Consider the following 27476-nt stretch of genomic DNA (forward strand, 5'->3'; position numbering starts at 1 on the left):
TTTTTATTTCAAAGTCTTTACCAAGAAGCAAATATAACATTTCTATTAAAAAATAATTTGAGAAAAACACAAAAAAACAACAAGCGTGCCCGCCCACTTTTTTGCACAATGATATCACACTTTACAAACGAATCATTAAAAGTTTAACATTTTAGAACAATGTTGCATGCATTTCAAGTGCTTCTATGAACACCAAAACAAGCCAATTAAACTAATCTAATATTGTTAAAAAAACAAAACAATCCCTGAGTTATCCGTATTCCAAGTAAGGTTCTAGTAATGTACTTCTCAGCTAGAAATTTGGATGATTTAATCCTTGAACACTTTCAGGAAAAAATGAAAGGATTTTACAGTTGGGTTGAGTGAAAGTAAAATATTTAAGATGTATACGAACAGCAGGAGTGGGCAAAGACCTATGCCATGTCAAGCTCTACAGTATTTTCGGTCTTCTGTATTTTGTTCGGAGTTCCTGCACAGTCATCCTGAAAAAGAGAAACTTTTTTAAAGCCCTTTTCTAACCACATTACCATCTGTACACAAGTTGGCGTAGATGTGAGGACCTGTCATAAAAGCTCAAAGTGAACCGCTTCCCGATTGCCCAAAAAAAAAAGGAAAAAAAAAAAATCATCGTCAAACAGAAATAACAGAATAAGCCCAATCAGGCAATTGTTTTTCTATCGCCCAGATAAGAAAACAAATCTTACCATGTGTTTCAAAACAAGCAAGCCTAAAGCACAGCCTAGCTTGAAGTACATCATTTTCATATAAGTCTTTGGTAGTGAATGAGTTAACCACTGGTGATGGTAAAGGTGGGAGTGCAGGACATATCACATAAGTAACACCACCAAAACACAGCTATGATGCAGCCTGACAAACTACACGCACAATAAGAAAATGGCACACATTGTGAACATACGACAAAGATTATGGGGCATTTTCATCTGAATCTGAAGATCTGTTTTTAAGCTTGTTATCGTCACTGTTAACGAAAACAATTCAGTAATATATGGCAAAAAAAAAAAAAAAAAAAATATATATCATATATCATCACTATATCACGATATCGATATGACAAAATAATGCATTTTTAAATATTTGGTGAAGAATTATGTAACAGTTACACAGTGCCCCCCTTCCCACTAACTGTGTTGTTAAATTGACAAATTGCTATAAATGTTAAATGTATCACGTAGTGCTCCAACGTAAAACTATCCAGTTTAAACAGAAGCAGGTCGTTTCCTGTTGAGTTTCGGTCACTTTCTGTTGATTTTGGGGCATTTACAGGTCACTTCCAGTTGATTTTGGGTTCCTGAACGGGAAGTTACTCGAGAAATGCCCCAAGTTGCATAGGAAGTGACTCAAAATCAACAGGAGGTGACCTGTAAATGCCCACATAAGACTAGCGGTGACTAGTTTCAATGCCAATGACAGCGCTAGACGTCCAATCCAGGTCAAAATCAATTGGATGTCTGGTGCCGTCAATGGCAGCCAGTGAGCTAACACTATTCTAATGGAAGATTTTGGTAGCAACCCTGACATTAATCAAATCTTCGGTAAATTTATACCTACTGCTATTTTTCATTACATTTAAAAGCAATTTAAGACCTTGATTATCAAGATTTTAAATTTAAGACATTTTTAGACTTTTTTAGGCCTGCAGCTATTGATTATTTTAGTAGTCAATTATTCGATGACCTAGTTAGTTCGAATTAGGGATGTCCTGATCCAGGTTTTTGCGTATCGGATCGGCCGACACAGAAAAATTCCGATCCAGTTTTTTTTTTTTTTTTTTTAAAAGTCCGGTCCCGGTTTTCCAGTGCACCGACTTACATAATCCATTCCAGTTTTTGCTTCGGTTTCCCTAAAATCCGGTCCGCATTTTACGTACACCTTCAACACACTACATTACCGTCTCCCAAATGACTGAGAGACTATCAGTAAAAATGTCAGCTGTGTGGGATTATTTCACTTTAAAGGACGACAAAGACGAAGAGGTAGAGTGCAACATATGCCACAATAAAGTCAAGCGTGGTGGTAAAGCTGTAAGAAGTGTTAATACAACCAAACTAATCAAGCATTTATCGAAATACCACCACAAACAATACAAGGAGTATGAGGAGTATATGATGAGTATAAGAAGAAAACCGAAGACAGAAAGAAAGGTCATACGCAACGAACACTGGCAGAAACTTTTGCTATGCGTGACAAACTGGCACTTGACAGTCCCAAAGCCCACTGAAGAGTCATTGCCGAAGGAATCATTCTGGATGACGAGCCATTAACTCTCGTGAGTAAAGCGGGATTTAGACGCATCGGGCAGACTTTTTTCAAAAAATATATAATCATATATTTATACTAAAACCATGGATGTATGTATGTACTTTTCCAGCTTTATTTCGCTGTGTAAATGCATTTATAATGATAAAAATATGTAGAGTATTTAAACATTGAGAAAACTTGCGTTTTTTTTCTGCCAACTGGAGGAGATTAAACTAAATGTCAAATCCACTATCCACCTGTTAGAACACACATGCAAATATAAAATATATAAATGTTTATTGAATGTCCATCTTACAGTCTTGTTTAACTGGGAGAATTTGTTACAAAAGACAGGCTATAATTTGTTATCATTATGCATATATGCACTTGCGTCACCAAACGTGATCACACAAAACGTAACCACGAATCGCTCCTGAGTCCTCACAAATAAAGCATAAAATTTTGTTTTTTTGGGCTCGTGCCTACAAATAAAACATTTTGGGGGTTTTTCGGGCTGGACAAGCAAATCAAAGGGAGTGTGTAATAGTTAATAGTTTGAGGTTGTTTGTGTGTTTTGCTTTTTTAAGACAGTTTACAATATTATTAGCATGTTTTACAGTCTGAATATGTCATTTCTGTTTGTTATTTATAATATTTTGTGTTTATCATTTAATAAACAGGTCAGTTTCTTGTTACCAACCATTATGTGTTATTCCAACTCACCTAATTTAGCTGGCAAGTTGTTATCAAGACTACTAAAACCCTTTTCAACATGAGTCTGACAACTAAGCAAGGAGGCTAAATAACTTTAAACTTTAATGCAGGCTCAGAGAGGCCGGTATCGGTATCTGCCAGTATTGGTATTGGATCGGAAGTGCAAAACAATATCGGTATCGGATCTGAAGCGCAAAAACCTGGATCGGGACATCCCTAGTTGAAGGTGTGCGTAAAATGCGGACTGGATTTTAGGGAAACCGAAGCAAGAACTGGAATGGATTATGTAAGTCGGTGCACTGGAAAACCCAGACCGGACTTTAAAAAAAAAAACTGGATCGGAAGTGTGGATCGGAATTTTTCCATGTCGGCCGATCCGATACGCATTTTTTTGCCCATATTGGCTGGATCGGATCGGGACACCTCTAGTTCGAATAATCGAGTAATCGGATAAGGAACATTTAAAAAAAAAAAAAAAAAAAAAAAAAAAAAAAAGAGGATATATGTACAATAAAAGAACAATTGGCTAACTTACATAGTAAAAGTCCGCTAGTTAAAATGCTAGTATATAATGCCAACATTTTTTTTACAATGCTCTTAACAAATAGTTAAAACACATATTCCCAGAAAAAAATTGCTCAATATACCTTTAAATTACGAATGATGCATTAAAAAACATTAGCTTAAACAAAAACTTAGTTTATGTTGGTCTTAACAGGGACCAGCTGGATTCAGGAATGAGGCAGACTAGAGGGCAGTGTATCCACCCAAATCAATGAAACTAAAGGCAAACACACACACACAAAAAAAAAAAAAAAAAAAAAACAACATTAAAATGCCACTTTAATTAAAAAAATACTCGAGGCAGGAAAACTGAATTTGAATATTTTTTTTTCTAATCGAATACTCGAGTTAATCGATTAATCGTTGCAGCACTAGACTTTTTAAAGACACGTGGGGACCCTGGCTCTTTGTGGTTTGTGTGTTGTTTTTTTCCCCAATAGCGTACCGCACGAATGCCATTTTTAGACTGTGATGTCGCCATCGTAACGCGGAAGTGGGTTGTTATAGACACGCCCTTGCATACAATCCATGTTATTTCTATTAGTTTTCTCCAGTAATCTTTCAAAAAAGAACATGCCGACTAAACATTGCTGCTATGGAACTTGTAGAACCAACTCTAGACATTTCGACATATGAATGATGTTCTCTTCATACGTTTCCCGAAATCAAAAACTCGGAGGAAAAATTGTGAAGAATGGATCAACTTGCACGGACGTCCAAAAGACTAGTACAACGCCTGCAAGGTGAAGCCATTCATATTTCATATTAGAGTTGGGCGGTACAGCGAAAATTTACCGTTACCGAAATTCTTCACGATGACCAACGTAATTTTGACCATGTCGGTAAATTCAGTATTTTAATAAAACAATAAAATATAGTCTTTTCATCCTGCATTCACTGTGTTGTTCAGCTATATTCATTGATTTCATTCCCCTTTAAGAAAGCGGTCAGTGTGCTTACGTATGAAGTCACGTGATTATCAGGAACTCAAAACAAACAGAAGCTAGGCTAGTGCTAGCGGCTAACGCTACAAGCCTTCGCCAAACTTTCACCCGACATTAAGTAGACTCTTGGCGGCCTTCAGACGGGCTTTCACCAGCTATCCTCCCTGGTTCTCACCATTTCAGGAGCGTGTTTTCAGTGTTTTCTACTTGTATCCAGGCCACAGGCTAACGCTAGTGGCTAACAGCAGCTACAAATGAACGTGATGGAGTTGGATAGCGGCTCTAATATTGTCAAAACGGCTCAATTTAATAAGTGGATTGTGTACTTACTGCATCGAGCAATAAGTATGTCGCGTTATTTTGTATCTCTGTGTGTGATGATTTCTTTGATATCTTTTATGATGGTAAAGCATTCAGCATAAATTACAATCCAACAGTGACCGTTTAATGGCCACAGTTATTTTTCTGTATGTGCTTGCTTTATTTTGTCATTCTGTTATTCTGTGTCATTACTGCAATGATAAAATCTTAAATGTGTGCATGTGTGTGCATGTATTTAAAAAAAGGCTCTGGTTAAAAAAAATACCTGAAACCTTAAAGTAAACACTTGTGTTGAGTAATTATGTCACAGCTGCCATTAAAATTAAGTTGTTTGAAGTGTACTGTTCAAGCTGTAATTTGTGTCACAATGACTTTGTTATAATATACATTGTTCAAGTCATACAAGCTGTTATAAATGTTCATACAGTACTTGAATTCTTATTGTTTAACAAGACTTTTTATATACTTAATGTTAAGACTGCATGTACAATTGTTAAATTGAAAGCTGGTAAATAAATCAACGAGAAACAGTTCATTTGTATTTCATGCATTGATTCAGATTCTCAAATTATATAACAGTCTGTTTGGGCGAATTTATCGTCATTTATCGTTATCAAGGTAAATCTGCTCAATTTATTGTGATACGTACTTAAGGCCATATCGCCCAGCCCTATTTCATATGCAGTAAGCATTTTATTAGGGGCTATAGTCCTACAGAGGACGAACAAGTAAGCCATTTTGATATTTTACTTATTTCTTAGCGTGGCATTTTGCCGTGCTGCTTCTGTCTGACAATGAATGACCTGAAAAAGATTAAAATGGTATCTGACTGCTAATGTTGCCTTTTGTTGTAAAAAAGAAAAAAAAAGAAAAGAAATTATCAATGAAAAAATTAACCATTTGTTGGCTGTCAATAAATAACATTTATGATTGCTACACAAAAATAGCAATGTAAATTACACCTGAGAACGGTCAGAGACGCAAGACAACCAGAGGATGTAATATATAAGAAGGACGGGGCATATGGTGGTAAAGGATATATTGTTGAAACAGGATAATGTCATTGTCAGTGGCGTAAGGCAATGCACACAAGAAAAAGGTGTCGATAAAAAAGCTAACTCTGGATCAGGTCGGCTCTTTTTCAGCCCTCGACACTCAAGCCAACTCTTTAACTGAACATTAGTATGTTCTTCCAAATTTTTACCAGTGACTTTAGCACCAGGGACATCATTTTTGGACAGAAATGGTAAGTTTAGCTCAGTAAACATCTCGTTTGTACACTATTTAAATTCATCTACCATGAGGGACAAATGGGAGGTTGACCCACCTAGCAACAGTTGCTAACGTCATGATTATTAATAGGCAAAGGTGAGACGTTACATGCGGTACGCTTTGTCATGCATGCATTACTCAAAAAATGCTCTGCAGGGGGCGCCAATTGGCCAACTACTGAGTGGAGATAGGGACATTTTGAGGTCAATTTCTAATAATACTACAGCATTTGGAATCCCATCAGTCTAGCAAGTCAGGACATACTGAGCAATATATACTGGACATCATGTGCATTGTAGGAACAGGTCTATTAATCGGCGTTAATCAAGATAGACAGGGATAATGTCGATAGTAAGTTCGATATTGTTTTGCCGTCATATGTTACAGCGCTAACGTGTACTGTTTATCAAGTCGGTATTCCCAGAACGGGCCTCATAATGCTGGTTGGCAAATCTCGGAAGGATTTATCCATAAATAAATTATTGGAGCCATTTTTAAACGTGTCCAAGTTCAGCAGACTTTGCACATAAATGCCTCCGTGAGCTTATTTTCTAAGCTCCCCTAAAATGAATGAGAGCGTGGCAAGCAGGAAGTGGACAGGTACTTTCATAATCTGGAATCGAAGTGACGTCAAAAACCCATTTTGATGCATAAAAGATGTGAAGAAAATTTGACAACAGGGATAATTTAAATCAGGATTCACAGAATCCGGACCTCGATGCCACCTATCCTGTCGTGTTTTCCATGTCTCTTTCCTATGACACACCTGAATCAAATGATTATATCGTCAGCAAGCTCTAAAGAAGTCTGATAATGATCCTGATTATTTGATTCGGTTGCGTTGGAGGAGGGACACATGGAAAGCATGACAGGAAAAGTGGCCCCCGAGGTCTGGATTTGAGGAACCCTGATTTAAACTTCACTTGTAAAAAACAGAAAAATGATCTCACCTCCAGTGACAAGCTGTGCGTGGTGAAAGAGCATGTACCATTCCCAGAATCTGCTAAAATAGGAAAGTCCAGCTCTATGTCCATAACATCCTCAAAATTGAGCTCCTCACTACAAGAGAAACATACGACATGTATAAACAATATGAATTGTTTTGGCTTTGTAATTTTATCTTAAACATTTGCTTACACATTGGCATTGTCTTCTCCCTCTTTGGCTGGTGGGTCCCAGGCATGGAGTTTGACCTTCCATAGTTTGATCTGCTGGTCCCAGGAACGCCGACTGTATTTCTTGAATTTATTGGGAGTCTTTGGATGAATGCCTTGTTGTCGCATGTGTCTAAAAAAGGTAGCGAAATCAGCCGCAATTACCCAACTTTAATTTAAATGCAATCTTAAATTTAAAGTGCCTGTTACAGCATAAAAAAACTTAAATAGCGTTATTATGAGAATTAGTATCATATTTTGAGACGATTCGACTATATACAACAATTTGGCAAAGATGACGAGAAATTAAGTCTTTTAATCTGCCGTTTAACCCCTGCCTGTCATTATAGCACTCTAGCATTCCCAGCTGGAAGATGGCGTCGGCAGGGTTACGATTTCATCTGATTTAGAATTCAGCCCATTGAGGGGGAATTATTCACAACGAGGAAAATGCGACAAAGAGCAGCAAAATGTCATTGTTTCAATCTCTCTACTCCCAATATTTTTACAGGATATTCTTTTTATATATGTATTTTCCCCCCAATTTCTAAATGGTATGGTCATTGGTAAAATGGTAAGGCAAATAACAGTCATTTGCTAAATGGAATATTAAATTATATTAAAAATGCATTTATTCAGTACGACATGGCAAAACTGTCAAACAGAAAAACTGTAGGTTTCTTGCACATCCCGATCGATATTTTATGCCACTGGAGTTGGTCCGGCTTTTGTCATTTCCTTGCTCCGGCTTCGGAGAGCGTAAACAAACCAGGAGGCATGACAGCTAGCCGACACGCTAACCTGAACAGAGCGGCGTTTCCAAGTCTTATTCTCGCCTTTCGAAGCAAAAAAAAAAAAAAAAATCACACAAAACTACTCCGGTCATGTCACACGGCCACGAGGTTGTCGATTGTCTTGACGAAAGTGCCCCCCCCCCCCCCCCCATTGCATTATTCATTCACTCCACACTCAGTGGATGTAAGCTTCTATTGTAACCACAGCTACCCTGGGGGACACTGACACCTTCTCAAAAAATTCCCAGATGAAAATGTGTGTGTATGTTGATTCCAAACACTGATTGTATGTTCTAGATAACATCTTTATGTATGAAGAAACACTAGCATGCTGCAAGGCTGTTAGCAAACGCCAACAAGCTAGTTACAACAAGTTCTCCTCTTTCACGGCCACTGAAAAACAAGCTTGAATGAAGGGAAAAGGATAGCGTCAAAGATCGCTATTTGACATAATACAAAACACGATGTTTACTCAGTTCCTCTCGAAGTCCAACGGTCCCACAGTTGTCAGACTTGTTTTGGCCAATCTCGGGGTGAACGGGAACTTTTTGAAACCCAAAAAGGCTCCAAGGCCTCTCCCTGGTGCAGCAACAAAACCCTGCAGCATATTTGGCTGGCGTGATGCGAAAAATAAACAAATTAATCCGCAGGCCATTTGCATGCTATAAAGCAATGCTGTATTGTGAGATACTGACCCGAGTGAAGTCACATTCGCATTCGTCCTAAACCTGAGACTGGAGCCAGAAATTACTCCTTTTAATGGCACGGGATTCGAAAAATTGAATAAAACCATCGCTTACACACTTATCCAAGCGGTCCATTTCATTCAGGAGCATAAAATATTACGCGAAATATGAAATAAACATGCTTTTTGCTGTCATAGGCATTTTAAGTACTTATAAAACATTTTGAATGTTACATATGTATCCGAAAGAGTAAAACTTCCCTCAGTTTGTATTGGTAAAGAATGTTATGCGTGTACTTACTTGGGAACCTCCTTGATATATCGATCATAGGCCAGTGTATTCTTGCCGTAATTGATCTGTTTCTGTCGTCGCAGCAACACAGCTTCATCCATCTCTATGTTGTCGCCCTCTTTTGAGTCACAGCTGGAGAATCATTTAAAGAAAATATTTAACAATGATAGACGAGGGTCGCTATCCTGTCCAAATGTTTTATCAATCGACGCATTCACAAATGTGGTAAAATTTATCACCAACCACTCCGTAAATTTTTGAGGTGAAAAAGTAACTGAATTGGATAGTTTTAACGATACACAAACTCACGATTTTGGACCCATGAATCAATACACAAAATAATTTTTGACTAACCTATGTGGGTCTCGGCTTGCTTTGTTCTCGGGGAGGACACAAACAAAAATTATTCCTCCGTTATTCATGGACAGATCGGAATGAAATGTGGTAGGTTCTGTACATTCTTGGGATGGATACGCATTGATGCTCTGAGCCAGATTTTAGTTCTCTTCTCCAAAGGGCTGATTAATTATATAAATTAACTACGAACTTATTGTTGCCCGTCCATTTCAGATAAAAGTTTCGGGAACAAGCCAGGCGGTTGTATATTTTGAACTTGTTTAAATATGGAAAGGTATTTCATCTAAATAACATTTATACAAACATTTAACTTACGAAATAACCTGAACATTTTTAAAAAAATAACAAGAAGTAAAATGACTTCTTTTGGAGTCCGGAGTCAATGGTTTAAGTCTTGGCCAACACCATATTAAGGCGAGGCCATTCCGCAACTCATTGCGTCTTGGTGTCGCAGAGTCGCCATGTAAACTGCCCCTCAGTACTGTGATATCTGTTTCCATACACATATCGTTTCAACCTTAATTGCGAGTTACCAGCAAATGCGAATGTTTGTTGAGTTGGTGAGTGTCTTGATCGCCCCTTCTCACACCACGAGACAGGATCATTGCCATGAGTGTCACAGTTTTTATACGCATATCGTTAAAGCTGCGATAGGCATCATACCTTTCAGAAGAGCCCGAAGACATCTTCCTCTCCCTCTGAGCGAAATCTGCTGCAAGTATCCTCCTTCTGTAACTGGAAAAATGACCATACAGTGGGTTAGAAATGATAAAGAATGGGAATAGATGGGTGTGTAATTCCACGAACATCTTATTGTAATAAAGGCATAGTAAAAGTTTGAATAGTCATTTCAGTTCTAATCATTTCAGTTTTGAGATTAAAATTAAAATGTGACAGACTATTTCCCTTGAACATATGGGTCTACTTATTTTCTACCAAGTGTAGTTAAACTGTGCATTTCATAAAGGAAGTGACAATCAGAAGCCAGAAAGGAAGTAGCAGGGCGGTAAACCGAAAATTTACAGTTACCGAAATGCTTCACGATGACCGACATAATTTTGACCACGTCGGTAAATTCGGTATTTTAATAAAACAATAAAATATTGTCTTTTCATCCCGCTTTGACTGTGTTGTTCGGCAATGTTCATTCCCCTTTAAGAAAGCAGTCAGTGTGCTTACGTATGGAGTCGCGTGGTTATCAGGAAGCCAACCAAACAGAAGCCCCGGTCGGCTAACGCTACAAGCAAGCGTGATGGAGTGTGGCTTAAGGGAGGTTCGCCAAACTTTCACCCGACATTAAGTAGACTCTTGGCGGCATCCAGACGGGCTTTCACCCTAACCATGGTAGCCAGGCCACAGGCTAACTAGCGGTTAACACTACAAATAAACGTGATGAGTCAGATAACAGCTCTAACCTTGTCGAAACGGCTGAACTTAATGAGTGGATTGGCCACGGACTGCATCTAGCAATTAGTATGTCGAGTTTTTTTGTATCTCTGTGTGTGATTTCTCTGATATGCTTTACCATGACAAAACCTTCAGCATAAAGTACAATCCAACAGTGAAACTTATAATATGACCGTTTAATGGCCCCAGCTATTTTTCTGTATATCCTTGCTCAATTCTGTGTCATTAATGCCATCATAAAATCTTAAATGTTTCATTGGCATCAGATCCCTATAGCTTTAATGTGTGTGTGTGTGTGTGTGGGGGGGGGGGGGGGTTCATGTGTGCGTGCATGTATTAAAAAATGCACTGGGGAAAAAAACCCTGAAACCTTGAAGTAAACACTTGTGTTGAGTAATTATATCACACAGCCATTAAAAATAAATTGTCTTTTTGAAGTGTACTGTTCAAGCTGTAAGTCACTTGTGTTAGAATATGTGCACATTCATATTGATTTTGATTATGTACATTGTTCAAGCCATACAAGCTGTTTAAAATGTTCAAGCCATACAAGCTGTTTAAAATCTTCATACTTGAATTCTATATTGTTTGTAGGGCTGCAGCTATCGAATATTTTACTAATCGAGTAATCGACTGAAAATTCTATCGATTAATCGAGTAATCGGATAAAACAAATATATTTTTAGGTGAAGAGCAATTATAAATATACATGAGAAAACAAGACATTTCATCAAATCTTGAACCATTTTCAGTCAATCAATGTCTTTATTTTCAATGTATATTGTTGAAAACAGCCAACAATTGCACCTCAAACTGTAACTAGAATTTTAAAAAATGACTAATTCACTGCTTTCACTCGAAAACTTTTTAGATCTTATATATATACGTAAATATCTTACCTAAAAATGCCGTTACGCTTGATAAAACACATCACTTTTTTCCCACGTGTTTCAATTGAATTTCTATTGGTGTCAAGCCATTTTTAAGTTCTAGTTAAGTTTTAAGTTAGTCTAAACTGTAAGTCCTGTTAGGATTTTGAGTTTTTGCAGTGTTCAAAATAAATGTATGATACAGGCTGTATTGGAGCACATTAGGGACCAGTGCTACTTGGTGTTTTAGCCAGCAATGACTACTGAGCTAAAATTGATAATTAGCATTATTAAGTTTTTATTTTACACCCTCATCACTCCACAATGCTAAGTTATGTTAAAGCCTGTATGTAAGACACGTTAGCCACGCATCGACAGTGGTCATAATTAATAGAAACCTAGCCCTCCGCAGGGCTAACGTTACGTGAGCTAGTAATGACAGTAACGTTAATCTTATTTATTAGCGCTTAGAGCTCTTTATTAGCGCTTAGAGCTCATTATTAGCGCTTAGCGCTCTACTGCTTTAAGATGGCGGCTGTTTGCTAACGCTGCCCAGAGGCGGCCGAGTCTGATAGGTGCATCTAGGTCAACATACATGTGATCTTTATGAGACGCAGCAGACGCTAATGGCAAGTAGCATCGTGCGGGCTAGTATTTAACAACGTCGGCGTCGCTTGTAGCGGCTTTCAGCTGCAGTAAGTTTTTTTTTTTCCCCTTCTTCCTCCCCGCACGTGACATCAGCACGTTGTCCTGCATTAAAAGTAGTCCGAGCAAAACGTGATGCTTAGAGCTGTCAAAATAAACGATTACTCGAGGTGAATAAAATTACTCGGATCAGTTTTTAAACTCGAGTTACTCGAGTTGCTCGAGTATTCGTTTCAGCTCTAATTGTTTGTAATAAATTTTTATATACTTAATGTTAAGACTGCATGTACAATTGTTAAATATATTAAATTGAAAGCTCGTAAATAAATCAACGAGAAACGGTTAATCTGTATTTCATGCATTGAGATTCTTTTATCATCATTTATCAGTATCGAGGTAAATCTGCTCAATTTACTGTGATACGTGCTTAACGCCATATCTCCCAGCCATAAAAGGAAGTGACAATCAAAAGTGTTTTATGGACTCATCCACTTTGAAACTGGAGACTTTTGGAACTTGCCATCCAAATTAGGGAGGTCACTATTGATTATATATATACTGTATATGGTGGAAAGCAGTCAGGTGACTTGAAGTTCTGCTCTGAGATCCCCAATTTGGCCAACTTTCAAAATTGTCCGATATGCATGTGTGATACATCATTGGAAAGCTTAAAATCTCAATTTTTGGGGGGGAAGGAAAATTTTGAACAGTGGGGCATTTTTTTAAAAAAATTATTATTTTTTTAACAGCGAAACCCTATCTGGAGGTGAGAGCATGAAAGAGCAGAATTAAAGACACCATGAATTTAACAAGATATTATCGTATACTTACCTTGTTTCGATCCAAAAACTCCATGTAGCATGTATCACTGAATGTCAAAACACAGCTGTGAATGGCCACAGCTGGATTTTTGGGGGGATTTTATGGGTGAAACATGGTAATATAACAAGGGTTGCGATGCAGAAATCGCAGACATCAAGGAGTGGTCAAGATTTTCTTTTTCATATATTTACCCTTTTAAGCGCCCCCCCCCCCCCCAATTTTTCTTTGGATCGATTATTTATCATCCAACATATCAGAGAAAACGCAACAGTAACAAAAAAATACAATTAAGCGATAGTTATTAGGTAGGTATCCGTGACTTTTTTACAGACACCATTTTTTCCATTGTGACGTAATTTGTTTAAAAGTTTAAAATATGCAAGTGAATAGTTTTTTAAAGTCTTTTTTGTTAAAAAAACGAAATACTAGACATCAATTAATAATTCTAAGCTAAAAATGACAGACATTTTGAATAGTAAATATAATTAATTACCTTCGTTTTATGGCTGGGTTGAAAGAAAAGCGGTTGTGCGGCGTCTGTAAACGGGGGGTTTGTAAAAGGGCCTGTAAAAGGGCTGCCACTGCAGGGCAACGCTGCTTAACAGGTTTAAGTAAACAAAAGTAGTGCTTATCGTTTTTTTTAGCTTGTTATTGAAACATTAATACATTTTTTCATTCCGCCATGATAGCTCAGAATCCTGTGCGAGGCCCGACTGCATTTCTGTAGACAGCAGATTGGCCTCTCATCGACAGAGTCATTATTCCACCCTGTGCAAAGTAAGAGGGTTTATTCTGATTTTATCGTTTTACTCACCTAATTCTGACTAGTTTTCTGTGGATTGCCGATCAAAATTGTGTAAAAGATGTCCAACATTGCTCTCTTTCTTGCTACTACACAATGTGTCCGGAAATGTTTACCCATATAAGCTGCCTTTGGCTTTGAAGATTTGATTTGGCTTTGAAGCCTGTCAGTTGGTAAACGGCGGAGACCCTGCGGTAAATCAGTGCTGTTGTTGTGTTGTTACAAGTCGCAAAAATGGAGCCAGGAAATTCTCCATGGTGCGACGAAGAGGTCAAAGCCGTCCTTGGTATTTATTCAACCGAGAGCGTCCAAAGAGGACTTGAGGGGTCACAACGGAACATAAAAATATTTGCCGAGATAAGCTCACATCTCGAAAAGGCTGGGATTTATCGCAGCGCAAAACAATGTAGGAAAAAAATGAAGAAACTGAAACAGGACTATAAGAAAATCAAAAAGCACAACAACCATAGCGGGGCGAACAGGAAAACGGGCAAATGCTATAAGACGCTCGAGCGCATATGGCAGCATATGGTGGGATGGCATGGCTCAGTGGTAGAGTAGTTGTCCCCCAACCCAGAGGTTGTGGCTTCAATTCTCCGCCCTGATGAACTTGCCTAAGTATCCTTGAGCAAGATACTGAACCCCACATTGCTCCTGGTGCTGCGTCACCAGTAGGTAGTTGGCAATATAGTGTAGAGCGCCTTGAAAGGTGGAAAAGCGCTATATAAGTACAACACCATTTATCATATGGCAACGCCGCAACGAAGGAGTCATCTGCTGAGGTTTTGTGGTCGTTGATACAGAAGGAAAACAACCGACCCTCCCAGCTGCTTGAAGGTTGGTATGGAATAAGATGTAATTTAAGGGTGTAACAGTTCAAATTTGCATGTTCACTTGCGTACACTGTCGGTTGTGTTTTATTTTTCCCCTAATGAAATCTTTTACAAACATTGCATGGGGAACCGAAGTACTGAAAGTGTTTCTCCACGGACGCCTTAAGGGTCGGACACAAATGCAGGCAGGCATGACTCGTCTCGTTAAACTTACAAATGGAGAAAGGAAAGTGAATGAATCCATAGATATGTCGACATTGCTGTACAGATATGTTGATCACGGATCGATATAACGATTGGTTAAGCAACAATTCAATCAAATCGATCGAAATGCTATTAGTGCTGCAAAGATTAATCAGTAAACCTTAGTAATTCGATGAGAAAAAAAGCTTGCTTTGCTTATGTTGATTTTAACATGGAGCAGCTGGATTCAGCCATGTGAAATGAGACAGACGAGAGGGCAGTGTATCCACCCAAATCATTAAAACTTAATGCAAACACTTTCAAAATAAACCATTACAACGCCACTTTAATTAAACGAATACTCAAAGCGGCAAAATTTAATTCGAATCTTTCCAATTGAATACTCGAGTTAATCGATTAATCGTTGCAGCACTATAGCCAATTGTTCTTTAGTTGTACTTTGATTTTCATTTGTATTTTATTTGAATACCATTTGAGGCTAAGCTCAGGTATGTTAATTTATTTTTAAAAGCATTTATTGCTCTTGTGAAATGAAAGTGCAATTCTGCATGGTTTGAAAAAAAAAAATTTCGGGAATTTTGTTTTGTATTCGCATCAAATGCTCTTTGAAAGTGCAATCTTGGCAAGCCTTTGTTTTACATCTTCTAAAATTTATTCTGGAACCGATTGCATGTTCCTGATCCGATTACTCGATTATTCGAACTAGCTTATTGATAGATTATTCGATTACCTAAATAATGAATAGCAGCAGGCCAAAATGCCAAACATTGTCATCTTTAAGATATGCCATTTTACATTTGAAAACAAATGGTTTCCATTCAAATGTCTGAAATATTTCTACAAGAAAATACTCAAAAATGTTAAAATTGCCTTGTATGTTTTTATAGCTTTAGATGAAATTGAACTTTGGAACTACCATTCCATTAAATTGATTAAAGGCTTTCGGATTGGATTGGATTGGATTGGGTTGAATTGAATTGAATAATGGCAGACTTTGTAATATTGGCACGAAAGACATTGCAGTGACATACAGATTGGAAAACTGTTGGGAAGATTTTTTTTTGGGTCACACACAAGCAGGAATGCAAAACATGAGTCAGAGCTAATGTCAATGAAGAGTAGAAGTTGAATATTACCGTTGCATGTCTTTCTGCACATCCCTCCTCATCTCATCTTCCTCCACCTGGCTGCCCCAGTCAGCCCGTTGACCAATGCGGGACACTTGGCTTCTGCTTTCCGGAGTGGTAAAACTGAAGTAAGAAACAAGGACATACAGTAGAGCTAGGCATGTGCCAGTATGAGATTCTGACCGTATGATAAACTAAGGGATCACTGTATAGCAATTACAGCTCTAAAATGTTAATTTGAGATACAGTATCTGGGTTTAAAAAAAAAGAAAAAAGAAAAAAAACTTTTGAACAGGATTTCTATTTTTCAAAACATTAGCAAATTGGAACATAAGTATAATGTTAAGTTAAAATAATTTTTTTTAAAAACTTAAACATTCTAAATAGACTTTTAAATGCGGTTCTTTAGGTGAGCCTAACGCCACAGCCACAGCTCAACATTATTACCATCAGAACAAAAATAATTGAACTATTTTCCATAAAAAGCTCGTGTGTGTGACTCGTATCATGTTTACATTATACACACTCTGTCTAAACACGGACAGTTGCCAGAGAGAAAAAGACACATGTTTAACCATTGCTAGACACACTAAACACGGTGGAGTTAACTCTCGTAGCTGGTGGGAAATGTTCATGACAGCGTTTAGTAATCTTTAATTTTGTATAAACGCAAAATCATATTGGAGGTGTTGCCTCCTCGGCAGCCACTCCTCGCAACCATGTTTTACATATTGATTGGCCCTCCTCCTCCAAGCCATCTGTAACTTTTCTGGAGCCGAAGTATTCCCATACCAGCAATTTTGTTTTCTTCGATGGGGGAAAAAGTACAGGATTTTCACCTCCTCTAGCCATTGTGTAGCACAGCTGACTCACTGACAATGAGGAACAACCAATGATGGAGGGTTGAGCCTCGCAGCTGCAAGCGAGGGATTTCTCCCTGTATTTTTGGGACATTAAAAAAATGCTAAAACCGTGGGGACGGTATGACGGAAAAATTTTGGGGTTTTGAAACCTTGACGTTTTCAAACCATGGTATACCTTGAAACCGGTAATCAGCACATGTCTAGACACAGTAAAACCTCGTCATGTCAAAACAGTAGAGCTAAGGATTTCCCCATTATATTTTTGAACCCTGAATCCAAGTTACTGAACATTTTAAATTATAACACGTGCAAAATAACCTTGACTTTATGTTTCAAACACGGAATGTGAATAACAAAACAACTTAAAAAGCAATTGAAGGCACATCATCGGCACATCTTTTTTAACTATGGAGAACACAAGTGCAAAATATATTAGAGGTGCACGATAATTATCGGTTCGATAATTATCGGTCCAATAATAGGAATTCTGACGTCATCCCAATAAATCCAATAACATCATTTATCGGCCCGATAATATACTATATGTTTTTGCCACAGTGTCGGTGGATTGGGATGTGTGCATTTGTTTCCACTCCTGTTTTGCCAGTATGCAAAGTTTTGTTACTGTTCTAGAGGCCGTAGTTTTCCATCACTGAGTGATAAACCTTACTATGGCAATTAGCGATTGTTTGCATTTTACAGTGTTAGTTATAAGTTAGTATGTTATTGAGAGGCCTTTTGGTTATTGATAGGCTTGCTGTCCTATAATTGCCAGGTTAAGAAAGTTGTTTCATGGGCCAAGACCTCAACAGTCTCCTCTCCTGTTGCACCAAAAGTTTTATCTGCTGACAAAGCACAATACCTGTTGGATTTATGTTTGTTTTAGTTTAGTGCTCATTTGTTCAGGGGAACACAGTCAATGACATTGACTGATTGTGATTGTGAATTGAATTGAAACACATGGGAAAAACTCCTAACTCTTAAGTGATGTGTGTTATCAAGCGTAATGACATTTTTAGGTAAGAAATATATATTAGGGCTGCAGCTATCGAATATTTTAGTAGCCGATTAATCGATGGACTAGTTAGTTCGAATAATCGAGTGATCGGATAAGGGACATGAAAAATTAAAATACCCGAGCTGAGCCTGAAACGGAATAAAAAATAAAAATGAGGATCTATGTACACCAAAAGAACAATTGGCTAAATTACACAGAAAAAGTCCGCTAGCTTAAATGCTATAAAATGCTAAAGTTTTTTTTTTTTTTTTTTTAAACAACGCTCAGAACAAATGGTTCAGACTAGGGCTGTCAAAATTATCGCGTTAACGGGCGTTAATTAATTTCTTTGATTAATCACGTTAAAATATTTGACGCAATTAACGCATGCATTGAATGACCCGCTCTCGCATTGCCTCAAACAGATTTCAATGACGCCGTTTATGGACATTAAGAGAGAAGAGAATGCCACCGGCCGCTTGGGGGCAGCGCAGCGCCGTTCCATACTAATGTTATTCCTTCTAATAGTGGGAGAATTAGTAGTTATGAGACGTATATGCTGTTGCATTGTGCTATTTGTGCTCAACACATATTTTGCTATGTTTGCTTTCTTTTAGTGGCAATTAAGCCTGTCGCAATATGCAATAATTCCATTTATCGCACGGTAAATAAAAATGAAGGCGACAATTTTTCCGCTGCGATTTATCGCCTCGCGTGCACCTGCGTGCGCGCATGCGGCTGACGTGCTGTCAAAAGTTCGGATTCCTTGTTACCAACTACGCAAAATGCATTTTAGTTCTGTTTTTAATTTTGTGCAGTGTAAGTTTAGTGCAGGTGGAGAAAAAAAGAAACGGTGACGCTTACCATTGAAATGAAGATGTGAATGATAGCAATATATGAGCATGGTGTGTGCATCCATGAACTGGGTTGTAGAATGCCGATCTCGGCCGGCGACCCCCTCCGTTCGCCAGTCTTTATAAGTTAAGGTGACAGTTCTTATTGTGGTAACATCGCCTAAGAAATCGCCAGCTTCGTCAGGTTTCAAATCATTTATTCCATCAACTCGCCGAGTATCCACTGCTGTTGACGCTAGGATCGAAACAGAAAGTAAAATAGCGCTCTCCTGCTCACTGTCAGCCCCGCGGTGCGTTCAGGTACAGCAAAAAAAAGTCCGCCACATTAGAAGCCGCTTCGTTACATTATTACAGTTACTGTACTGTATTATTGTTATTATTGCTATTATTATATTATTGTCATTCTGATTTTTATTCATATTTTATTTGTTTTGCTCTTTGTAATTGCTATTTGCAATAGTAACAGCAGTATTTATTTAGGATGTAGTGTGGGTTTTTGGGCTGTGGAACGAATTCTTGGAATTATAATGTATTCTTATGGGAAAGTCCTGCTCGACATACGACCATTTCAACTTACAAACAAGCTCCTGGAACGAGATAACTCCGTATGTAGATGTACCACTGTATTACACATGGAACGCCATTGCAGAAGCTATGAGGGGAAACGTTTTCATTTGCCTAGATGCTTAAATTATTAAGTGGAATTTTATTTTTCTCAAAAAACACATTTTATTTCTTCTGTGCTTCCGTGCAGTATTAATATTGTTGTCTTTTACTTAAAAGAGGCATGGTCAAATGTTTTTAGTTGGGATTTCCTAAAAAGTATTTTTGAATTTAAGAGTAAACATTTATTGCGTTTAAATGGGTGTACATGAGCTATTAATATATACTGTATTCTCACAGTGGTTTTTTTTGTTTGTTTTTAAATTGGGGGTGTGCAATAATATCGCATATCACAATAATTTATGAAATAAATTATCGCACACTAAAATTTGTTATCGCGACAGGCCTAGTGGCAATTATGTGTCTCTTGTTGTATTTTGGGTAAGATGTGCAGAGATATATCTGTTATAAAGGTGAGTGGACACAGGCGTTCTTTGGACTGAGCCATTTATTGGCATAAGCTTCGGCAACTCCTTCACAACAAACATAAGTATCATTTAGTGAAAGCACAACAAAAATAATGTTCCATCTCTCAAAAAAAATAATGTCCACAAAAATAAAAGCACTTCAGTCTGTAGTAATGAGGCCCTATTCTCACACAGCTAAACAACAATGCAAAGTGAACTGGCATTACTCAGACTTTGGTCACTCAATTCTTATTATTGTTATTTTTATTCTTATTATTATTATATTAACTACTTTTGATTGAAAATTTTACAAATTTTATTAAAACAAAAACATGAAGAGGGGTTTTAATATAAGATGACTATAACAGTTATCTTTTAAGAACTACTAGTCTTTCTATCCGTGGATCACTTTAACAGAAAGAATGTTAATAATGCCATTTGTGGATTTATTGTTACAATAAACAAATACAGTACTTATGTACAGTATGTTGTATGTATATAGCCGTCTTGTGTCTTATCTTTCCATTCCAACAATAATTTACAGAAAAATTTGGCATATTTTAGAGATGATTTGAATTGCGATTAATTACGATTCATGAATTTTTAAGCTGTGATTAACTCGATTAAAAATTTTAATCGTTTGACAGATCTAGTTCAGACACAATATTCCCTAAATATAAACTAAATCATGAATGCATTAAAAAAAAAGATTAGCTCCAACAAAAACTTAGCTTACGTTGGTCTTAACAGGGCACAGTGGGATTCAGCCATGTGAAAAGAGGCAGACCAGAGGGCAGTGTATCAACCCCAATATATAAAACTAAATCTAAACACTTTCAAAATAAACCATTACAACGCCACTTTAATTGAACGAATACTTGAAGCAACAAAATTTAATTCCAACATTTATTTTTAATCGAATACTCGAGTTAATCGATTAATCGTTGCATCACTAATATATATATATATATATATATACACACACACACACACACACATACATACACTGTATATCCTTTTTATAAGATCTAGAAGTTTTTTGAGTGAAAGCAGTGAATTAGTCTTTTTATATTCTAGTCAAATCTGAGATGCAATTGTTGGATGTTTTCAACAATGTACATCGAAAATAAAAACATTGATTGACTGAAAATGTTTCAATATCAGATGAAATTTCTTGTTTTGTCATGTATATTTATAATTGCTCTTTACCTAAAAAAAATGTTTTATCCGATTTCTTGATTAATCTATAGAATTTACAGTCGATTACTAAAATATTGACAGCTGCAGCCCTACTCTCTACCATTACCCAAGTTTTGTAAATTCTTCCACTAATAACATTTTCATGAGAGAAAGAGAGAGAGAAAATAATGTCTAAATAATAATACGAGTCATACACGGGCACGCCGTCTGTAGCTCTCCATTAATATTCTACTAAATCATAGAAGTTGAAGTAGTGGTGGTGGTACGAGTTTTACATAATCATATTATCAAATATCATCAAATTCATTTAATTCCAGTTCTGTATCACCAAAGTCATTCCATTAAAAATTTGTGTTAATTTAACATATAATGTATAGCTTTATTTTTCCTTGTAATAGGGCAGCACTCACAATCCCGCATCATAACAGAGAGAAGTACCGGTATGTAGAAAATGAGCAGGTGTCTAAAAATGTTGAGCTGGAGCTTAAACGTCCGTGAAGTGCCTGCAATATATATAAAATTTATTTAGAAGTGTTTTTACTTTATTATGGAAAACAATTATTTCTGTTCTTCTTCTAAGGTTATCATACCGTCAAAATCTCATACCGGCACATGCTTACCTCGAACCAATGGCATACGTATATCTGTGTTTCCAGACTAAAGGAACATACATAATTTTATATAATTATATGTATTTGTTCATTACTGTTCTACGAATGTGTTTTAACTTATGCATAAGAAATTGCTGACCCCTTTTGTAAACAGAATTAACCATCCTTTAAGATATGATAAGGGGATATGAATTTATTGTTTATACTTTGTAGTTTTCCACTGCGTATAGATGGGCAGGAAATTCCCACAATTAGTCTGACAGAGTGTCCTTAAATTTGTGGGCTGAGACAAGCCTGCCTATTTGGATATGCATCAAAATCTTCTCAAAGGCACTGTAGAGCACTCGAGAACCGAGGTCCTTCTTTAAATTTGTCATTTATGACTAAGTGTATTTAGCTTAGGTGTTTATGGCTTCCTTTTGACTCCTGAATTGTGTTGTCATTTATGGTTTCCTTTTGACTCCTGAATTGTGTTGTCATCCTCGGGTTTTTAAGGAGCATTAAAAAAATCTGAAACGAGAAAGTCTTTGCCTCCACCGTTTTCCTCTTCAAGTCTTACCTGGCATTTCTGTTGTTTGTGTCAGTGTCATCTTCACCATCATTATCAACATCATCTCTCTTCAACCGCAAATTGCCATCAATCCCTCGTTTCCTGCATTGTGACCACCGTGATGAGCCATGAGACCTAAATAGTGAGAAAAAACTTCTTAGTACACAGACAAGACTGAAAAAGCAGTTTCTTTGCTATTGTTTTTGAGATATTAATTTTGAGTAGTGACGTCATGCAGCCCCTCCCCCCCGTTTATTGAACAATGGACCCGAAATGGTGCCATTGGTTTATGCTATGTTTGTGCTGTAAAACATTTAGTTTGTGCTGCTATTGTCTTATGGATATTGAGATACTAATTTCAAGTGATGATGTCACTCGCACCTTTTCCGTATCCAACTCCCGCAGCTTATGTTGCACACCAAATCTCTCAACAACAGAGGGGTGTTCCAACAACTAGCACAAACATTGCCCAAACAAATTGCACACCTTCGGGTCTATTTTGCAGTAAATGGGGGCTTGAGATATTAATTTCAAGTGATATTGTGACACGCAACCCCCAAATTTACTACAAAATGGACCCGAAGTGGTGCCATTTGTTTGTGCTACTTTTGCACTAGGTGTTGGGACACCCCTCTGTTATTGACAGAATTGGTGCACTCCGTCAACCGCGAATGAAGGGCTTGGATAGATGTCTTTACTCGAAATTAATATCTCAATATCTATAAAACAATAGTACAAACGAAAATTTTTACAGCACAACATTAAGCTTTGAACCAATTGGCTGCAAAGCTTGCTTCAAGAAGCTTCATTTGGCCATCAGTGTTCCCTTGGGGGAAACAGGCAACCTCTTCTGCTATCTACTGTCAACACTGTTGTCATCCAGCTTGCCTCCTATCATGCATTGCAGCTCTACAGATGTAAACAACAATCAAAATTCATGTTCTGTGCTAATTATTTCTTCAGTTACTGTTTCAGTTGGTTTATTAATTGCTAGTTATGTTATTTTGTAACACTTTCTATGACAGTGGCGCCATAAGACTGTCACTAGACAATCATCACTATGACATGACACGGTCATCAGCATTACTGAACGCTTATAACATGTCATTTAGTGTTATCCGGCAAATTATCATACTTTTGAATGGATGTAAAAGATCCAAACTGGACGTAAATGGCGTTAGTAACATAATTTGCCAGTTGACACTAAATGACATCTGTGATAAGCATTCAGTAATGCCCATGATAGTGTCATGTCATAAATATGACCGTCTTATGACCCCACTGTCAAATAAAGTGTTTCCAAATACCACAACAAGCTATTTTTGAAACAACCGGAACAGTAACTCAATAAATAATTAGCAGAAAACATAAATTTTGATTGTTATTTACAGCTGTAGCAGTGCAATGCATGCTAGGAGGCAAGCGTTGCCTCTTAACCCAAATAAATCAACAAAGAAACCACATTGGACTATAAGCCGCAGGATTCAAAATGAAGGAAAAAAGTAGCGGCTTATAGTCCGAAAATTATGGTAAATTTGCATCCGATGGGAGGCCAACTTCATAGATGTGAATGTGTCACGTGATTAAACAAATGTGCTGATTGGCCTAAAGAATATCTTCGATTATTTTTCTCCTCTGGGTTGGGGGACAACTACTCTACCACTGAGCCATGCCACCCCCCCTTTGTCAATGTTTTTCAGTTAGTTCTATATTTAAAATCCAAGTTAAGCATTTTAGATTCAGTTGAGAAATTCAGATTCTGTTTCTAATGGCACAAATAGGCTGATATGCAAATTAATATCTTTATAATTGACAGATTATAGGCCCTATCGGTTCTTGTCTCATGACGTTTCCGGCGCAATGCATTGTGGGTTTTCGTGTATTGCACAACAACAACAACAAGCCCGCGACGTTATCCTTTGCTAGGCATCCATTCTGCGTGGTAATTGTTGAAAATGGTACACTCGTGTTGTGTGGAAAGACTGCCATTCTAGGTCCCATGATAGAAACGGATGCAAAAAGGATGGGATAAGTTTTTTTTTAGCAATACCGCCTGGAAGAGAAAGTATGGACCTCAGATAGATGAGTTGACCAAGAGGCGTCAGTTGGCTGCAGCTGTGAGAAGAAAGGCTATCGCTTTTCATTCATCAACAGAAAACATGTCGGTCTGTTCCCTACATTTCCATAAAGGTAAGTAACTGGAAGTGTTAATGTTCTTCGGATACTGATACTGAACGTTCATTTGAACGCTTATGGCGTGTGGTTGTGTTGTTTCCTTTGGCTAACCACGCAAGTGTCTAAGAGTGGCCAACTGTAGCCCTACTGTTTAACTGCATAAGCCACAGGCGTTGACCGTACGTTACTAGTACACACAAAACCAGTTCAAGGGTAACAAAGAAAGTAAGGGCAGTAATGAAGATGTAACAGCACACCATTAATGATTATAAGTATGGGAGATGTGTTAGGAAAAAAATGCCATATTTACCTCCCGCTTAGGCTACGGATATGCTTGACCAAGCACTCTGTGGAGGATACTACAGATCTACTAAATCAACAGAAGAATCTTCTGCTTGTTTGTTATGCCTAATGATCAGTTAATCTTAAAAAAAAAAAAAAAAAAAAAACTGTTGCACGTACATCAGTGACATGTGAAGGCAGTTCCCATCAGTTTAGACATAATAAATAAAGCAATAATATCGCATATCGCAATAATTTATGAGCTAATTTATCGCCCACTAAAATTTGTTATCGCGACAGGCCTAGTCTACAACATGAAATCATGGATCCATCCTGCCTTGTATCAACGGTTCAGGCTGGTGGTGGTGGAGTAATGGTCTGGGGAATATTTTCTTGGCACTCTTTGGGCCCATTAGTACCAATTGAGCATCGTTGGAAAGCCTGCCTGAGTATTGTTGCTGACCATGTACATTCCTTTATGACCACAATGTATCCAACTTCTGATGGCTACTTTTAACAGGATAATGCGCCATGTCATAAAGCTGGAATCATCTCAGACTGGTTTCTTGAACATGACAATGAGTTCACCGTACTCAAATGGCCTCCACAGTCACCAGATCTCAATCCAATAGAGCATCTTTGGGATGTGGTGAAACGGGAGATTCACATCATGGATGTGCAGCCAACAAATCTGCACCAACTGTGTGATGCCATCATGTCAATATGGACCAAACTCTCTGAGGAATGCTTCCAGCATCTTGTTGAATCTATGCCATGAAGAATTGAGGCAGTTCTGGAGGCAAAAGGGGGTCCAACCCGTTACTAGCTCGGTGTACCTAATAAAGTGGCCGGTGAGTGTATATATGCATGCATAATAATGTTAATAGTCACAAAGGACAAGACAGTAGACAGACAAGACAGACAGGACAAGACATTGGCCAGGTATTTTCAATGCTGCCAAATTGTCAGTTAAAACAAATCACAAACTACCAATTACCAGTTACTTGAGTGGAGCACAGAGAGCAGAACCAACACATGTCTTTAGCTGTGTCACGCTGTAGACCAACACAGATTAAATGGTACCACATAATGGGGCAGTTGTCATTATCACACGCAACCAAGTCATCTTTGGTCTCCAGACCATGGCAGTGGCATGGCATAACTGACAAATACCGATCTTTCGCTTCCTTCTCAAGCTTCTCCACATAAGCAGTCTTGTCGTTCTTCTAGCTTTTTCCATTTTGATGTGACATTCGCGTGACTGCTTACCCGCAAAATTGTCAACAAAACAAACGTGACTGCGGTGGATGTCGTCCTGGTCACTGAGGCCATGTCCACATGTAGCAGGGTATTTGCCAAAAAGAAGATATTTTTCTACGGTTTGACCTATCATCCACACGCGCACGCAGAATTAAACCAAGGTTCTTAAAAACGACAGGGAAGGTGAAGATTTGAGAATTCTGCGTTTGTGGCTCTACCATGTGGACACTGATAACCAAAGATTTACGTCACTGGCTGCGACACATTTTGTCCTCACGTCACACATGAGACCAATTTTTACATTTGGAGTATATTAAATAGACGCTTTTTTGCTTCCATTTTTTTTTTTAAACTCTTGCTGTGCTTCTTATTGAATAATGGGTATTTTGGACAGATATTTTATTGTTTTGAATGTGCTTAAAAATGAATGACAGCCGTTGGCTGTGGAAGTTTGTTTTTTTTTCTACACAAACGTGCAGGTGTGGACGCAATTATTTTCCCCCAACGTATTAGGGCAGAATCCTCGTTTAAAAAAAAAAAAAAAAAAAAACCCTGCTATGTGTGGACATGGCCTTACATACACGAAAGATAGGTGGTCGTGATGACGTAGGTGACAACAACTGATAATCTGTCAATTGTAAATCGTATTACAAAAAGCATTTTCGAAAATACACGAAAACGCTTAAGTTTACGTTTGTTTTAATTTAGGTAAGCGTGTGTTGTTTGAAACAATTAGGAAAAACCAATAATAGTTTGTGTATATCTTGTCACCTAAACAGCACCGTTCTAGTTCTTTTGTTGACGAGCACACAAGTTGAGTCATTGTTCTCCCGCCATTTGCTCCCTACTTTCGACTGCTGTGAAACGAATACCATCGTTTCTTTCACTTTCAGGGATTCGTGGCGGTTTATTTACAACATAAACTAATCATACTGATTAATACACATAAGCAACAGAGAACATGTTGTAATTTAAGAACCAATTTGTTCAGCTAGCTCAAATTGTAAAGCTCTCAATGAATAAAATAGAATAGGTAAAACAGACCAACGTTACATTACAAGTGTAACTCTAACGAATACACAAATAACATAGAAATAGGCGAAGTAATTCAGATATAAGCTAGCAATGATTGTAAATGGCCATTTCGTCAAATACAAAATAGAAACTATCTAGGTCTACACTATCGAAAATGATGACTTACCTGTCGTGGTCCAGTTCAGTGCTGTTTCTCTCACGTCTTCCATCTCTGGCCAGGTCAGACATCTCGTTTTTTATAAGTGGGTGCGCTTGCAAAAGGTAAAATATTATTGGAAGCAATGGGGAGAACTTTCCCGGGTACAGCAGAGAAGAATCACCCGCGAATGCTAAAAGACGCGCGGCCAAAAGCTATACAAAACGTCACGTGACCGGAAGAGGCGGGTACTGCTCTTCTTCTTTCCAGTGTTCAACGGCAGCCTAGAGAGTCTGGCTGCAGCCCGCCTCTCTCAGTACCCTGCGCACATTGCAAGTACGCATTAGCGCTATTTGTTGATTTGTCATGGTTACTGCA

The 27476-nt window shown here is 37.8% G+C and overlaps 1 protein-coding gene across 6 annotated transcripts; it reads right to left on the minus strand.

Moving 5' to 3' along the window:
- On the minus strand, nt 1–27391 carry LOC130924528 (histone RNA hairpin-binding protein-like). 6 transcript variants are annotated; one of them, XM_057851166.1, is made up of 8 exons: nt 27129–27391; nt 22220–22345; nt 16075–16170; nt 10020–10085; nt 9009–9131; nt 7212–7361; nt 7025–7133; nt 1–482 (listed from the first exon to the last, which is right to left on the minus strand). In XM_057851166.1, exons 1-8 carry the CDS (start codon nt 27188–27190, stop codon nt 414–416), a joined length of 801 nt encoding a protein of 266 aa, XP_057707149.1. In that variant the 5' UTR covers nt 27191–27391; the 3' UTR covers nt 1–413. The 6 variants fall into 6 exon arrangements, with proteins under 6 accessions (XP_057707149.1, XP_057707150.1, XP_057707148.1 ...); XM_057851167.1 differs by having other exon boundaries at nt 16075–16167; nt 27129–27390; XM_057851165.1 differs by having other exon boundaries at nt 10020–10091; nt 16075–16167; nt 27129–27390.
- Nucleotides 27392–27476: the final 85 nt, after the last annotated feature.

The sequence above is a fragment of the Corythoichthys intestinalis genome, chromosome 11, assembly GCF_030265065.1.
Source record: "Corythoichthys intestinalis isolate RoL2023-P3 chromosome 11, ASM3026506v1, whole genome shotgun sequence".
Classification (NCBI taxonomy): domain Eukaryota; kingdom Metazoa; phylum Chordata; class Actinopteri; order Syngnathiformes; family Syngnathidae; genus Corythoichthys; species Corythoichthys intestinalis.